The sequence below is a fragment of the Bacillus rossius genome, chromosome 6 (assembly GCF_032445375.1).
Source record: "Bacillus rossius redtenbacheri isolate Brsri chromosome 6, Brsri_v3, whole genome shotgun sequence".
Taxonomy (NCBI): Eukaryota; Metazoa; Arthropoda; class Insecta; order Phasmatodea; family Bacillidae; genus Bacillus; species Bacillus rossius.
This window is the reverse complement of record NC_086334.1, coordinates 67,112,381-67,130,168: the sequence shown is the minus strand read 5'-3', so window position 1 is coordinate 67,130,168 and position 17,788 is coordinate 67,112,381. Positions and strand designations below refer to the sequence as shown.

At 38.5% G+C, this 17,788-nt stretch overlaps 1 protein-coding gene across 2 annotated transcripts in view; it reads left to right on the top strand.

Annotated features, from left to right (window-relative positions):
* The first annotated feature begins 6,630 nt into the window (after positions 1-6,630).
* The window catches only part of LOC134533278 (UDP-glucose 4-epimerase), a 51,294-nt gene continuing 40,136 nt past the window's right edge, over positions 6,631-17,788 (top strand). The window contains exons 1-3 of one of the 2 annotated variants that reach the window (XM_063370729.1): positions 6,631-6,891; positions 12,425-12,552; positions 16,676-16,800. In XM_063370729.1, coding sequence (XP_063226799.1) covers positions 6,860-6,891; positions 12,425-12,552; positions 16,676-16,800 — 285 coding nt within the window. In that variant the 5' untranslated portion in view covers positions 6,631-6,859. Of the gene's footprint in view, positions 7,043-12,424; positions 12,553-16,675; positions 16,801-17,788 lie in introns of both variants that reach the window. The other variant, XM_063370730.1, reaches the window with a different exon arrangement.

Below are 17,788 nucleotides of genomic sequence, written 5' to 3'. Positions count from 1 at the left end.
ATGGCCATATGGTGCAACCCAGGCACAGAGCTCAAGGAAAAAATCAGAGCTACCATGGGCTTCGTCCAAGTAATCATTGCTAGCCATAATGGCAGCAAATAATCATGGACATGACACACCACAATCAGTTAATCACACAAATTTACACAAAATCCTTTTCTGGAATGCAAATGGAATTAAAAATAAAATGAACAAATTTATTCATCACCTCGACAAACATAAAATAAATATTGCGGCAATAAATGAAACACACTTGCAACAATCCAATCGGTTCACAATTTTAAATTACATCACATACAGATGCGATAGGCAAAATAATAGAGGAGGAGGCGTGGCCTTAGCGGTGCATAAGAGTATAAAACACTCAGAGTGCCAGCTCCCTCCCTTTCCAAATTTAGAAGCCGTAGGAATAAATCTTGTAATAAACAGACAGCAAATTAAATTAATTTCTATTTACGCGCGACCAGGAAGATCATTAGAAGTAGCAGACCTATATTTATTATTTGATGTAGGACCTTCCTTTTTAGCTATCGGGCGATATAAATGCCAAACATATAGAGTGGAACTGTAGGTACCAAACAGCGAATGGTAGGCTATTCTACATGCACCAATTAAATAGAAATTATCATGTATATGCTCCTTCAGAGCCCACGCATGATTTTGGTAGACAAAACACTAGACCAGACATCTTAGATATCGCGCTTAATAAAAGAGTAAATACCGGATTTGAACTTGAAGTTGTACATGAAATGTCTTCCGACCACATTCCGGTCCACATTGTATTTGATGACGCAAAAACAGAGTCAAACACGCCTCGTAAAATAAAAGATTATAAAAAAGCCGACTGGGGGGGGGGGGGGGGATTTCAAAATTATCTCCGAAATATTCTGCCGGACGCGGCCGAAACAAATATAACAGAAAGTGAAAATCTAGAGGCAGCAATCACTGAACTAACAACAACAATTCAGACTGGAATAACAAGGTGCATTCCAGAAAAGGAGATTAGGTTAATGCATGACGAGCTGCCAGCATACATAGGCCAATTAATCACACAAAAAAGTCGAATGCGCCGCGAATACACACGACGTAGAACGGCCCAAACCAAGTGCAGAATAAATGTATTACGAATAGTAATCTCAGACGAAATTGCCCTTTGGCTAGCGAGCACATGGGACGCAAAAATATCTAGCCTCAAAATCCAGGACAATAGCGCCTGGACTATGACCAGACATCTCCTAAATAAAACAGATAAAATACCACCACTACAAACAGACACTGGTATTGCCTTCCAACCTCGTGATAAGGTAGAGGTCTTTTCGAACACACTTGAAACTGCGTTTCAGCCACACAATCAGCCGTGAGACAGGCAATTTACAGCCCACATATACAGGGAATTGCGCCTAAAACTACAACCACCTTTAGTGGCAGAACCAGTCCCTACTCTAGCGCAAGAGGTCAAGCGAGTAATTAAACGCATGCGACCTAGGAAAGCCTCGGGGAATGATAGTATACAGGCTATCGTCCTAAAACAACTTTCAGACGAAACACTCGAATACTTAGCTGCATGCATAAATGCTATGCTAACACTACACTACCGTACTTTCCGACACAATGGAAAGGGGCTAATGTTATAGTATTTCACAAGCCAGGGAAAGATAAATCCTTACCGCAAAACTACAGGCCAATTAGCTTACAAAATACACTCTCTAAAGTAGCAGAATGTATATTATTAAACCGACTTAAAACACACATACGAGAAAACAACCTTTTGCCCAATGAGCAATTTGGTTTCTGTAGTGCACACTCAACTATACAACAGCTAGTCCGCCTAACTGAAGAAATAACTAGCGCATTTAATGTGCGGGATTATGTAGTAGCTACATTCCTGGACGTAGAAAAAGCCTTTGATCGAGTTTTTCATGCAGGCCTATTCTATAAAATGTAAGAAACAGGCTTCCCTGACTGTTACATCAAGTTAATTACATCATACTTGGCCAACAGGCCATTTAAAGTCACCACAGAAGGCTCTAAATCAGACATTAAACCTATTAATGCAGGCGTACCACAAGGCAGCATTTTAGGCCCGGTTCTATTCAATATATACGTGAGTAACATGCCAAAACCCGCACACTGCCTCGTAAAGCTAGGCTGCTATGCGGACGACACAGTCCTATACAGCCGTTCACATAACCTACAATTAGCCATAAATAGACAGCAAACCACACTCGGCTCCATGCAAGACTGATGCACAAAATGGCGCATAAAAATAAACACTATTAAGTCTGAAACTGTAATTTTCACACGTAAAAATCTACCACCACATGATCGCAGGCCTGAATTAACGCTGTTCGGTGACCAAATTCCCCACAAAGACGTTGCGAAATACTTAGGTGTCCAAATGGACCGCAAACTACTATAAAGGATTCACATAGACTCGAAGAAGGGACAAGCACATGGCAGAATGTGTGCATTGTACACAGTAATGAGTAGGCGCCTCGGAGGCACAGTTAAAAACGGACTGCTGCTCTATAACGCCCTCATCCGCCCAATAATTACATATGCAGCCCCTGTGTGGGCTATAGCAGCCAAATCACACCTTGTAAAACTACAGCGAATACAGAACAGATGCAATCGCATCGCTACAGATGCTCCCCGATACTGCCCAGTCGAGGATCTCCATCGGGAAACGAACACAGAAACATTGAATGATTTTTACGTCCGTACCACACAGACATTTTATGATAAATGTGCAACACATGAAAATCCACTTGTTTCATCTCTAGGACAATATGATCCAGATGAAATAATAAAATTCAAACGACCAAAAATGGTATTTGCGCACCGACCAACGTAGAGCGCTGTGATTGGCCGGACCCCAGCCAATCACAGCACGCGCGCGCCCATAGCCCAGACCCCGACTAATTGGTTGCGGACTGTTCAGAAAATTCCGTCCAGCGCCGAGTGTGGCTATACTTTAATGGGTGGCCATGCCGCTGGGCACAATGCACAAGCCTGCTGGCAGCTCATACACTTACATCAAGCTCTCACACAGCCCGTACAACACCGTTAGAATTAAAGCATAGGAGTTGTTGTTAGGGACCCGCGATGAAGGAGTGGGCAATTTCTCTAACTGACCGACAGCCTTTTGCTGGCGACAGGCGACCTAAAGCTATGTCCTCTCCAGAGTGTGTCCCGACCCATCAACTTGCGGGTAACACAATTTAAATTAATTATTCGTAGCTTCATAGCGTAGATGTTGCGGCTAGGGTTTTGCAATGACGGATCAGATTATTTCTCTAACTGCCGACTGCCTTTTGCTGGCGACAGGCGACATGAAGCTATGTCTGTTCCGGAGTACGACCCAGTGCCAATACAAGCGTTTAATTAATGCAATTAACAACATCGTGCGTACACTACATATTACAAAATTCTTCCTTTCGTTTAGGTACGCGAGCTGACTGGCAGCTTGGTGGGAACAACAACATGTTGCCCCTAAAGACCAGTACCAACCAAACACAATGCGGACAAAAGGTCCAAACTCCCAAATTGCTTAGTAGAATTTTTCTATCTGCCCAACTCTTCTTCCAGGATCATCCTTCTTTTCCTGTACTCAACCTGCCTGCTATTAATGCATGATATTTTGCATCCCGCATGAAAGTGCCCAGGGTTTTCCCTCTGTCTATGGAGGTTTTACCTGGGCCCAACTTATCTAGTAATTAGTCTAGAGTTAAGATAGGGGAGTCAGCCATGGCGCCAATTGCGGCCATGGCTGGCCAGTCCCCGAACAAAGCACACAATGCATGCCTTCCTTTCTGCATGGCTTAAACCCAGCATGATTAGGCGTAAGGGCTTCGGCCTGGGACACACCTAGAGTCTTCCCTAACCCAGACCCCTCCGAAACAAAATACACTTAGTTTTAGTTAGGTTAGGAAAAAAAAAAATACCAGTCAGAGATCCTTACCCCAGAGAAATCTGGGAAAATGAAGCAGGAATTTAGAATTTGGTTTATTGCTTTCTGCTCTCCTCTCCCCTCCTGACTCATGCTCTCTCTCTTTCCTTCCTCCAGAGCAACCTTCTTGATTACGCTCTGGAATCCTTTGCTGGAGCGGCTCTTGGGATTACGCTCCAGCATCCCTCTTCCCCTGGAGCGGCCTCTCGAGGATTACGCTCTAGGACCCTCCCCCAGGAGCGGCCTTCCAAGGATTACGCTCTAGGGCCTTTCCCTCCCTACTCCTCCTTGTTGCCCAGCAAGAGGGAAAGCTGCAGCCCTGCTCTGCCTGGCAGACTGCCCGCTTTCAGGAGCTGTTAGACAGTGACGACTGAGGACATCACACCCCAGGAGGGTGTTCACCCCACTTCAGCACTGGACGCTGTTGCCGGGACATGTCAAGTGTGGTGATAGTGTATTGTTTTGTGGTTGACTTCCATAATGACCTTCCATATAAAAAGGGGGGGGGGGGGAGTATTTGACACATAACTTTAATGGCCCTCATTTCCTTTGAGGCCACTATGGACCATCACTGCTTAACATAAGTGTCATCATGTGCAACATGGAAGAAACTGCGAACTGTTTCTGAATTAACTTTCATTATTATGTATTATAGTGTGTTATTTTTGGGGGGTACCTATATTTTTACTGTGTGTTTTTAAATTAAGTAGCACATTTGTAGTTTTTAGTTCGATGTTGCCCTAGAGAAGCATTAGTTTTTGAAATATTTATGAAAATGTTCATGCCAATCCAGCAGTGCATTTGCAGTCCTGATCTGGCCACGAAAGAGAGAGAGAGAGAGAGAAAAGGAAAGAGAGAGAAACACAGAGAGATGTTTTCGACAACAGATAGGACAAAAAAATCCATTGCCTAGAAATAAGGGACAGGCTGTGCCCTATCATTCACTAGGAATATGATTAGGGTATGGGTGTAGCATATCAACTCATAAACCCTTATTTTTGTATTCGCGGATTTAGCACTTCTAGAGCGCAGCACTGCATATAACAAAATGGAGGGCAAAGACGGCATTGAGATTGTTGATTTGTAATGGATATTTGTGTTATCGTGTGTCTGTAGGTGATAATTATAAAATGTTTGAACGCGTAGTTGAAATGCACGAAATCATGAACTATGTACTTAAGCTGGGTTTATAATTGAAAATTAAGAATTATGAATTATGAATCGTAATTAGTTGTGTACTTAATATGACTCAATGCATGGTAGTGGAATGGTTTATGATTTTTGTGTAGGAATTTTGACGGGTCGTGTGCAAACCACATGATGACTTAAGATTTAACAGAAATGGTTATATTTTATATTTTTCCTTAAGACTTATGATAAGTGCTAATAGAGCACAGTAGAAGGTGGTGTTGGTGTGAAAAATGATTTGCTGGGAAAACAGGTTACAATGTAGTGCAAAAGGAGTTCAAAATACAGAATTATTAGTATCCTGTGAGAAATGAGAAGATACTTGAGAATAAAACATGTTCCTACAAAAAATTAAAATAATTAAAAATAAATAAACATCTTTAGTATTAAATTTCCTATATAGATTATTCTTAAGTGTTTTAAGTTCGCTTTTATACGAGTCTTTAAAAAAATATATTTAAAATGTCATGAATGCTTACAGTTTTTAAATGTATAGCCATTTTATGGTGGCCTGGATTAGATGATATTATCATTTAAAAACTACTTTCTATTTTATATATGTACCTATATTCAAGTTAAATATCTCATTTTTATGATTTGAGTATGAATTATAGGTTACGAGCTGTAGTATGGTAATTATTTAGTTTTGCCCCTCTTCTTTAAAACAAAAGTAAAAAATTCTGTAAAAATTTTAGTTATTAATATAAACCTTTCTGAATTTATTGCAAAAGGCGGAGATAAGGAATTCCTTACCATTTTGGTGAAATTGCTGTTTATATTACCCACTATTGATAAGAGCCTAGTAAGTAAGAAGAAAAACAACAATTACCTACCTCTATAAAAGATATCCTCTTTCGTAAAATGATGTTGACATACATACATATAGTTGGTTACTGGTTTGCCTATTCTTAAAACATGCGCCCATCGTCTTCTCAACTTCGCGTCCTTAGGAAAACGATGCATTGAAACATTTTTTCCTGAATAAACTCTACAGTCCGGAACTTAGCAATACATTACACAAATTTCTTGTATCTTCCGAACTTAAAACATATCTCATACACTGCTTAATTCAAAAAAATTTATTCAAACCACGAATCCAAAACATCTTGCCATCCTTTAACGCTCCTTGAAACCAAGCATACGCTCCCTTTGTTTATACCGTCTTCGGTGATTCAAAATCAAACCACCAGATGTCAGCCACTTTGCCTGAATGTGCGAATATTGGAATACCCGCCTAGATTTTTCTTTCCTGAAACACTACATCAATGAGTTTCAAATCAAATATTAGCATGAGTACCTACTATACGAAATTAAAGTTTAAAATTCAACTTAATTCCGGTCAAACTCTTTTAAAGAGTCCTACTTAAAAGATGCATGAATATTCACTCACAATGTACTTTACTTAAATTATTTTCTCTTCACGTCGAATAATATTTTGGAAAATAGCTGTGAGAATCATCACCTTATTTACGATCTCTATGTTCGTAATGTTTACTTGCAGTTGTTTATTATTCAGGCGGCAACTGCTGTCTGCTGTGTGTTTCGAAAATATTTACTCAGCTGGCATTGCGCGTCATATGCCGCTTTGCGTCTTTAACCATGTGTGTGTGGAGGAGTGTCTGTACAATCAGTACGGCTGATAAGCTCTTATCTTACTTTTAACACTTGGTGGCGACTTCGCTCGGCACGTACGGAGCGATTGAGCAGATTCATTAGCTTTGTATGGAGTGTCAAGTTACGTTCGTGGAAGCCACGTAAGCGGGAATTATTTGAGTACGGTTTTGCTAATACTAACTATTATTTTTCGGACGTAACTCTTCGTTTACATACCTTTTTATTGAAATTTACTTATTTACGGTGCTGATTTAAAAAAATTTTTTGTTTCGTAACCGACAGATTGTTCTTGTAAGTATAGTTTTCTTATATTTTAAGTAAAAATTGGCTTAAAACCGATTTAGTATTCCTGTAGCTTAAATAAAATGGAAACATAAAGTGAAATAGCAAGTTTGTTCTACCTTGTCATTATATTAATCCAAGCATATAAAATAATTTTATTTCTTATTACTCTTTTTGTAAATGGTTTATCTGTATAGATTTTAAGCTACCAGATTTAAAATTTCTCATTGCTTGTCAATGCTGTTGTAAAAATACCATAAAATGGTGGGAAATGTTTTGGTAGAGACGAGTAAGTAGTAGGTAATTCTGACCACGTGCTCCAAGAAGTCAAACAAAGTCACTATCCCAGCCATCGTCAAGTTTATTTCATACTTTTCTCTCCCCACTCGAGGTATATCCGTCAATTTTATGCAGTTCATTTCTTTGGGAATATGATAAGAGGATATATTTTTATACCCTAAATTTAAATTGTTAATCACACAAAGGATTAAAATAAAAATTACTGTAGCAAATATTTGGTTTTATTATTTTAATTGCTGTTAAGGGGAGGGGGAAGAATATATTTTAATATGTAACACCCTCTCGCAATATTAATTATAATTCAGTGTGTGCAGGCTGGCGGAGTGAAATTTAAAGAGGAGAAATTAAGAATAATAATTAGTAATAATTAGGTACCATTAATAACTCGACATTGTGATGTCACCAAGATGGTCATCATTGTGATAGGCGATAGCTTTCTATTTTCCGGTTGTGTGTTTTATTGTGGGATGTGACCAACCCTACCTGATGTATCGCCTTAAGGTAGTGTGGTAGTTGTTTTGCGACCCTCCTGACTAAAACTAAAGAATCAGTTGTTTCATGTTCCACGCACATTCCACTGCAGGCAAGGAGGCTTCCTCTGGGCCCAGTCCACAACCAACGCTCTCATGTCGACCAACAACTCTTCCCGCATTCTCAGCCAATTAGGGTTTTCTTCCTGTGCCACCTGTAGTTAATTTAAATCAGCGCTGTACAAATTACTAGCGACTAACTTCTGCCAAGATACCATCATATAAGAATGAGAGTGGTTTTGAAAACATCAGTCAATTTGGTTGTTACAAAATCTTGTTGACAGAAATGACTTGGTCCTAGAAACGGGGTTCATATTTGAATTGCAATAAGTTAACTCATATTACTGATATTGCACCATTTTGCTGTAGGACCTACAGGTACAATTTAGTACTTTAATGTTTAACTGTATAACAAGGGATGCTGGTGTATATGACTATGAACTCGGACACCAATTGACCGATCTTCATGAAAGTTGGCACTTCTGGGTGTGTTTTTTCACGAAGAAGGTTATTATATTATCCATTTTGCTATAACTCGCCACTAGATGGCACTGCTATGCATCAACTTCTCTCCCGTTCAACCATTCACCATGAAAATTGGTATATTTTTTATTTTAACTGCCCTTAATTGTCAATAACAAAAAATTGTGATTGTAAATGTGATTAGTGCTTGGTGAGTAAGTTTAAAATGGAGCACCATTTCAAGTGCTTTAGAGATTCTAGATTACGTATAAACCTTCCATTTAAAGATATATAGAGATAAATAAATAAACACTGGCAGGACAATGTCTGCAGGGTTCTGCTAGTAAAATATAAAAGTAAAACTGCTCAGTGAAGTATACGTGTTTTTTTATCACTGGCTTCTAGATTTTGTGCCTGGCTCCTTAACTTTCAGAGATTTTTAGAGGCCTGATTTAAATCTTATTTACTTTGTGGATTTACATGTGTGATGTAATTCATTGACAAAACAATGGCTGTAGTTAGGTGGTATCATAAATAAATTAGTTACCTTAAAACTAACTTATTGTGTTATTATCAGTAGGTATTGTTTTTGTGGCAAAAAGATATTGTGTGGGGCGGGGGGTGTGTGTATTAGAACAGCTTTGACCTTCAACCCTTCCTTGTAATTTATTTGAAAGACACTATATCGTCTGGGAAAGTGTTGCCCATCCAGGGTGCCGTGGGCTAAACTGCAAAAGAAAGGGCAGTTTAACCATGACTTATTGTATTGCGGAAGACATGCAACTCATTGAGACCAGCGTCTGGCCTGGTTCGTGCTAACGTACGTGGTGGAAGAGACATTACTACAGATTGAGCTACTAATTCCTAGTTACTCATTATAAAGGTCGTATTTCCTCCTCCCCCCCCCCCCCCTTTTTTTGCTTCACCACCTTATGGTCATATGCTTGAATGCAAAACCTACATTCCTAAATTCCCACTCTGATCCAGTGGCATACCAAGTGTATTACTCTAGGGAGGGCAGGTGACCGGAGGGTTTTGTTCGGTATGAAATAAACCCTAGTTAAATGGATAGTCTTTGTTTTCGAAAAATAACAGCCTTTAAAAAGCTTTCTTTAACACATTTATGATGTCTTTAAAAGTCATAACAACAGTACATATTTTTAAACATACTAATTTTAAATACTTAATTAGGCCTAAACCTTTAATCTTTTTTTTTTTTTTTTCCAAAAAGCACAAACAAAAATTTTATTCTTGCATGGACTATTTTTTCTAAATTTTTACATTTTAATTTAAAAATATGTACTTTAATTACCCATTTATAATTTAAAATGTGAGAATTAAAATTTTAAATTTTATTCACAACTTAAAAATTGGAATATTTAAGCTGATCAGGGCTTCAAACTATCATTTAGAAATTCACCATTTTTCCATGATTAAAAGTATTTTCTAAATATATTCTCTAAGATCTCTATGATATTTCATAAATTTATTTGAATATTCAAGTAAACTTTGACTTAACATTTTTGTTCATGAAAGTTATAGATTATAAATTTCAAAACAGTAACCAATGTTGGTAACCAAATAACCTAGTTTTACCATGTTCATTTACTAATTTTAATATAAACTAATTACAATTTTATGCTTCCTTATACTTACTCTGATGTATAACTACGTACTAACTAATATTACAATATTATCAAATTGAAATGAATTGTAAGAAGTTAATATTTTTGATAGTTGATAGTTTCATTTTTATAATAATTATTTCGTTAAAATCATCTCATACTGAAAGAATAAAAATTGTCTGTGTAGGAACAGTGTTGTTAACACTAGAAGATACTAAATTAAAATTTTCTTGCAATGTGTACAAAATTGAAGTCAAGGTTTCAAAGGTAAGCTTATTAAGGCATCCAGACTGTTTGAAAAGTTGAACATTGACTTTAAGGGCCTCTACCTTCATCTAATATCCACTATCTTCTTACCATTGTCAATAAGCATCTACTGTTTGTAACTGAAATTTTGCAGGGTTATAATCCTGACATGTTCTGCAATAATAAAAGTTTGTTTCGGCACTCAGTGAATACGTACACATACATACACACATTAACCCCCCCCCCCCCCTCCTGCACACACACACATTATGTACTCAATCGTCATGTAAAATAATAATAGCTCAAATAAATATTAATAAATTGGAATCCTGAACACTATAGACTTAGGTCCTCAGGTTGTCGTAGTCGCGGATATCATCCCCCATGCGATGCTTGTCCGAGCTCAGTACTAGGGTCGGGGTTCAGGCCTTGTGGCGGGGGGAGGGGAACAACTCCTATCCGCACTCTAGTAAATGTTTGCAGGTTTGGGTATAGTTTTTTAATGAACTCCTCACACAGTCCCTTTACATGAGGCTACCTGAGGCACAACACCCGTGCACCCACGGAGTGAGGTTCGGCTGCATGTATTTCGGTGGGCAGGCGCCTAGTGCGAATGCCCCAGTGGTCTCGTGCGTACGTGTGAAAGACTAGCTATTGCCCCCTCTTGTTGATAGTCGGGATGGAGTTACGTTAAGATGTTGGCGACTAAGGCGTTATGTCCGTCCCGCTGCAGTGGTGACACCCTCGATGGTACACACAATGTTTTGACACTAAAACCCTTATTTACAATTATGAATATTTACAGATATGATTCATGATGTACCACACGTAATCCTGACTCTACGTCGCCCTGGGCACAGTCTACTCGCGTAGGTCTCGCAGGTTCTCAACACGTCTCTGTGGCCTCTCGTCACTTGGGCCTGACGAATAGATCCCTGATTGTGCTAAGTAGTTTACTGTACTCCCCACTTATCACGCTTGGTCTCACCAGTCTCTGCTCTCCGACCCGGTCCCCTGCGCACGTCTGCGTCGTCCTCTCGCCAGACGCCCACTGCCCCCCTGCCACGCGTTGCCCCTCGTCCGTCCGTCCCCTCCCCACCCTGCGACACGCGCAGCGCTCGGGTGCTTCCGGGTGTTGGCCTCGGTTTTGTCGCCCGGTGGACAATGTTGTACAAATATTCCACATATTTATGAAAACATCTAATTATTATTACAAACAAAATATATAAATAACACTAGAGTTCATTACATATAGGTATGTTCATGTTGTCATGTCTTAATGTTTTATTAAACAAATAAACAAAATAACACTCAACACACTGCATTGGGCAGGGGTGGATCAGGGGTTGGCGCAGCATAACGGTCTTTATGAGCAGGGGAGACACTTGAATCGACGTCAAGGTACTTTTGGTATCAACTGGTTTGCAAAATGTTAGCAGTAAGTATAAAATATTTTTGGCCATTTTATAATTAATATGTAACCACTTGCACATTTCTTTCTAGTTAGTGTTGCATGAGAATATTTACATAACAAATGGTACTTTGGCTTACGTGTTAACTCTGTCTGCCCAGTAAAATTCTGTGTGTAGTATAGCTAACCTTCAACTAACCTTAAAGTGGCTGGTGTGCTCACTAATTGCAGTGACCCTAAGTGTACACTAAGGGGCTCGCCCAGTGCTCAGTGCTCAGTGCTCGCATGTGGTTGACTTGCAAACTGCTAATTATTCACATTTAAGACTCTACTGTATAACCATTCATGCCGTATCTTGTATAACCATTCATGCCGTATCTTGTATAACCATTCATGCTGTATCTTGTATAACCATTCATGCCGTATCTTGTATAACCTTCATCAGGTCATCTGCAGGTCTTGAATGTCACGAAAAAAAGTCCCGAAACAAACAGTAGTTGTGCTGGAAGTCACTCAATATTAATATTCACTAGCCCTGTTCTAAATTGCATTTTGTTTCTTTGGTGCCACTCTTCAGTTGATAGTTGCACATTGAATGTAAATAGATAAAGACTGTGAACTTTAATTACGTGGAAATTACATCTGAAAAGGTAATACAAATAATGTTTGGCGTACTCCGATGAACAGTAGGTAAAGTATTTGATTGAAAGGGTGGAGAGACAGTGGTAATGTGTGTGGCCGCTGGAAGCTGGGTGTCGCCACGGGGCAAGGGCGTCGCGTAGCGGAGCCGTGCTGACGGCCGGCTGTGTGTCCCCAGCGCCATGCCGGCGCGCACTGTCCTGGTGACGGGAGGCGCGGGGTATGTGGGCTCTCACGCCGTGGTCCAGTTGCTCTCCCAGGGGCATGAGGTGGTGGTGGTGGACAACCTGGTCAACGCCCCGCGAGGTGAGGCGACCAAACAGCTTCCTTCTTCATAAACTACATGTTTCAATTATTCCAGCCAGCTGATGCCACATCTATCACTGATCATTATCTTATATTTATATAGACTACTTTTAGAATTGAACCGGATAAGAGTTTGGTAAGTACCTACGCCAGTGATCATTTTGGAAACATGCTTTTTAAGTTGAATTTTTTAGTTTTTGTTTTGCAAAAAATGTAGAATCTAAAATTTCTTGTTCTTGTAGCATTTAAAAAAAAAAAAATAGAGTTTGTAGATTAGAAGTAATTAAACTGGTGAAGGGTTGAGTCCCTTCTGTGACACGAATCAAACCAGCGACCTAAAGGAGTGGCGGGTAGCAGTCGTACCGGAGTTAACGTTGAGGGATGGTTGTGTCTGGCCAAGCTCATCCACTGTAGGTATCTATTGAGTGATGAAACTGAATTGAGTGTTGCTTCAATTGTAACTAATAAGAAACATTGCAATCATGCATTCCCTGTTTTAATCTGAAACTTATTGTTAAAATTTTTCATTTGATGTGTTTCACCAAAAGAATTCACATTTTTTTTGCCTGTGCTTATAGAGAATATTATCATTACTTATATAGCACAAAATTTGTGGGGAAGGATTGGCTTTCTGTTAGTTTGTTAACATTGTAATTTTTAAATTTTTATTGGGAAACAAACAAAAATCATTTGTTTATGACTGTCTTGAATTGTCCCAATTATAAACATGCACTGATGTAGGCTGGTTTCCTTGACTCTGCAGTCGTGTCTGCTCTCCACTGCTCGGACACTGCCTACTGACCTGGGCTCACGGTCGAGAGGTCCCTGGTTCGATGTCAGCTGTCAGCCATGAGCTGCTGTGGCTTGCCTCACGCCCCGCATGTCTAGTCGATACTAATGATGCATGACGGAACTGGCATTTCGGTTTAACTGACCGGACGTGACTCCTTTTTTATTTTTACCAATAGGTACCGTACCAAATATTTATTCAAAATAAAATGATAATCTTCCACCGAACTGTCCAGTGACTTCTATTGTCCTATAGTAGTATAAAACAATGCAGCTTGAATTGTACAGATAGAGAGGAAATAAATAGTATACTGTGACTGAATATTTGTGTGTTGGCAAATAACAGTAATTTTGTTTTGGATTATGTTGTAAGTAGCCAAGAGGTAGTACAATTGCAGTAAATATACTGTCGAAGCCATTCATGTGTTTCTGTACGGGCTCTTGTCAACTGTGTGTTTGCACAATTTATTACAAGATAAGACATTAGTTAAGGCCCTAATAAACTTCTTTTTTGTAAGTTTTCAAGGCAGTGTGGCATAAGAATGGTACGTTTAAGGGGGATGAAATGTTAAAACTTGAACCGTCAGAAATAATTGTGAACAACATCCCAAGCTAAATGGTAGGAGACACGCTAGAAGGCCAAAATTTCGTACTTACTTGTGAATTGTCTTCAAAATAAAAGTGTTCAAAATAAAACAAAGAGAAAGTTCTGTAAACAATCTTTAAATGAAATCTCAGCATAAAGAATTCCTAAAAAACTATAATGTCTAAAGGATAATATAATTGTTATCAGTGCAATGCAGCATCATGCACAAATGTCCTGAATCTAGAAAAATGGAAGTTTACAGATGTATAAATTTTTTATTAAAATGCTAAATAAACAACTATGTTTACACTTTTGACACACTACATATATTAAAAAAGAATTTTCAGTTCACGTGGGCACTAAAATCCATACGAGGCAAGATGGTTTTTTAGAATATTACACTCATGAAAATTAAGTATTTTTTATTAAAATAGATAAATAACCATACATTACCATGCCATAAAGCAAAAAAACATGTATTAAATTCTAACTGGCCAGTCAGGAAATTACTCATCATGATGTATTGCAGAAATAATTTACTTTAAAAATCCATCAAATTATTTTGCTCACATTTGCTCATTAAGTGAGAAGTGAAGACTTGTGTGTCTTTCTACTTAGGAGATGCAAATCGAAATTGAGTACATTACACTACAACTTGGGTAGTGAATCTAGTTATAGTAGTGAAACTCGAGACCAGATGCATAGAGCAAAAAGAAAATTTATATAAAAATAAATTATTTAAGTAATTTAAAAACTTGTTATTGATAAACACTCGTGTAAGTATTCACACACACAGAATCCTTGAAGCATTAGTTGCAGAAAAAATCTGACCCATGCAAAAATGCTTGAACATGTGGATGTATTAGAACAAGGATTAAAAAGGTTAAAATTTTGTAAAATATATAAAAATGCTACGTTTTGTCAAATATCAGGTTGTGCTGATACAAAAGTTAAAACCACAGAAAGAACCACGGTAAAGACGAGTTAAACTGTGCAATCACCCAGATCATACAAATACGGTAGCTCTGCAAGTGTATAGCCAGACACAAAGTAAAGCAAAAGGTAAGAAAGTCTTAAGTTTGACCAAACAGTTGTTACAGCTGACATTAAAGGCTCTGCTACAGTAGGGTGGAGCCAGCGAGTTTTCCAGCGATGCAGCTAACACGGTGCTGGTTCCAACCTTAATGCATGCTAAAATAGATGCTGGTGCTTGGACTGACACATGGCAGTCAAGAAAACTATGCAAATATTCACTACCATCCAGCACTTTTGAGTATCACAAATTCACGAGTCTGTAAATAAAGTAAACTTTTTTTTATGAACGATTACTGAATACTTGCATATTATTGTTTGTAGATAGAAGCTTTATGCTTTTGCTAACTGATTGCAACACATTTAATGCATTAATAAAAAATTATAATTATGTAGTCGGTCTATTAATCCGTTAAAAATACATATATAGTTTATACATATATGACACCACTCATGTATTGTGTTTACAAACATATTTTTAATCTGTAATTTTTTTTTTTAATGATATATATTTCCATCTTGTGTTAATTATATGTCTTTGTATATCGGGTAGACATTTCATTTGTGAAGTCACATGACAATGTCGAATCACGAGCGCCCTCCCAGCCGGCAGACAGTCATCTGATGGCGCCAAGGAATAAATTTGGTCATCGCGACCTTAGCGCCACAGCACGTAGCATTATGGCAGGTCGGAGTGACATCACGTTCATTCACCTTTTAGAATTGGAAGAGGAGCATGTAGTGTCTCGTGTTAGTACCATCCTTTTGTAGGAGGGCCTTTATTCACATGGGTAGAAACTAAACTTCAGTTAATACAAAATGCAGGCAGCAGTATAATGTACAGTGGAAAAACCAAAGACTCGCATGTTTCACGCCATCCTTGTGTGAATGTAAGTTCGGTACTAGCTTTGCGGTCACCAAACAAGTAAACATCATATCAGCTCCACATGCTGCGAGTTCTGTCGCACTTGGAAGGAGGAGGATAGAGTTACCTAAATCACACATCATAAATTGAAACAAGATTAAATGGTTTAATCCTTCGTCATTATTTTGTTTTTAAAACCCAAGATTTGATGTCATTTTTTTTATAACAGCCACATAAATAGAGGTAAATTTATGTTCCGCTGTTTTTATGATAAAATAATTTGTAATAAATTGGTTTCAAACAGAAAAATCAAAAATAACTAAGCAAGCATTTATTAATTAAAAGTGATTCAATAAGAAATGTGAATAAAACAAATTATATTATTTTTTTAGATCCTTGCACTTTGGTGCAATATCTGTCTGGAAATGACATTCCTTGAATTTCAAACAGTTTACTTTATTTATGATTTGAATTGAGTTTTGGTTAATGCTACATAATTCCATGATGTAACTTGCATTTCAGTGCTATATGATGTATTAAGTTGCATTTCAGTGTTAGGGCCTATGCGTGTTTTGAAAAACCTTTTGGTGCTGTGTATTTCAGTTTTATCGCAATTCACCATGTAATCTCGTCCCTAATCATAAAGGAGCTTACAGTAATCACTGCACATGCACAGAGAGAAACAAGGTTGAGTAAATCAGGCACAACTGTAGGACCTCACCACTAGCTCAAGCTTGTGCAGTGTAATCCTGTTGGATGTATGCTTGTATAAATTATCCTGCAAAGCTATTTTGGTTATTTGAAAAGGCGGTTGGGAGCCGTGCCCTCTGCAAGTTGTGTTGCCTGCGCAGGGAACGACGCGGCGAGCCCCCTGACGGAGTGTCTGCGTCGCGTGCAGGAGATCGCTGGCAAGACGCTCAACTTCCACCAGATGGACATCATGGACCGCTCGCAGCTGGACCGAGTGTTTGCCTGCGTGAGTTGTCCTCGTCGGGGCCAGCGCGAGCTCCGGGAGATGGGGCCCAGTGGCCCTGAACATTGTCAAGTAGCAGTGCCAATAGTCCACCTTCCAGGAAACAGTGTCTAGTTTCCAGAATACCGGTAATAGTGTCTGGAGTCGAGCGCCAGAGTCTAAAGTACAGGTACCAGTTTCTAGAGTCGAGATTCCAGGGGGAATATTCACAGTTTCAAATACCAAAACAAATAATTTACTATACCCATTCAATTCGTTTGTAAATATTTACAATTCTAAATAACAAATATTATTTTTAATCAATATTCAGGTTAAGAGTCATTATATAATGTATAAATGTGTACATCTCAGTTTGGATATGCTAATGCACCCAGTATAAACTGCTTAAGTTTATTCTTACACAGGCAAAGTGAACAGAAGAGCTGCTTAAGTTCAGACTGGGAACAATGTGTAGTCTGAATTTTTTTTTTCTTCACCTTAAAACAAGGCATGTAAACAAACAATTCGCAGTCTCTGCAAAAAAAAAACCTAACTACCATTATTTGAAATTTTAGTTGGGTTTAGTATTTAAAACCATAAAAATTAAATACCAAGTAGCAAATACTAGTGTTTGTTAAACTATAACTTTAATTCTATTAAAACATGTGTTGGAAAAAAAATTTAATTCAATATTTGTATTCAAATATGATTTCAAGTTAAGAAACTGGTATTCACACAAGCCTTGTATGAAGATTTTCAGTACGTACTTGTTTTGTCTTGAGACTCGTATGAGGTATGACTAACCCAAGCTCCCACCTCTTGCCCCGCATGAGCGAATAGCGGGGGGGCTGGCTTGCTTCTCAGAAACGTTGTGTGGACGGTCGACAGGTCAACATGCCACAAGAGACAACCTGGGGAAACAGGAGAAAAAATGAAAAATCTGTTGAATTTTGGAGGGGGGGGGGGGGGGAGAGATTTTGTTATTATTTCCTTTTCACAGTAGTTATTTTGC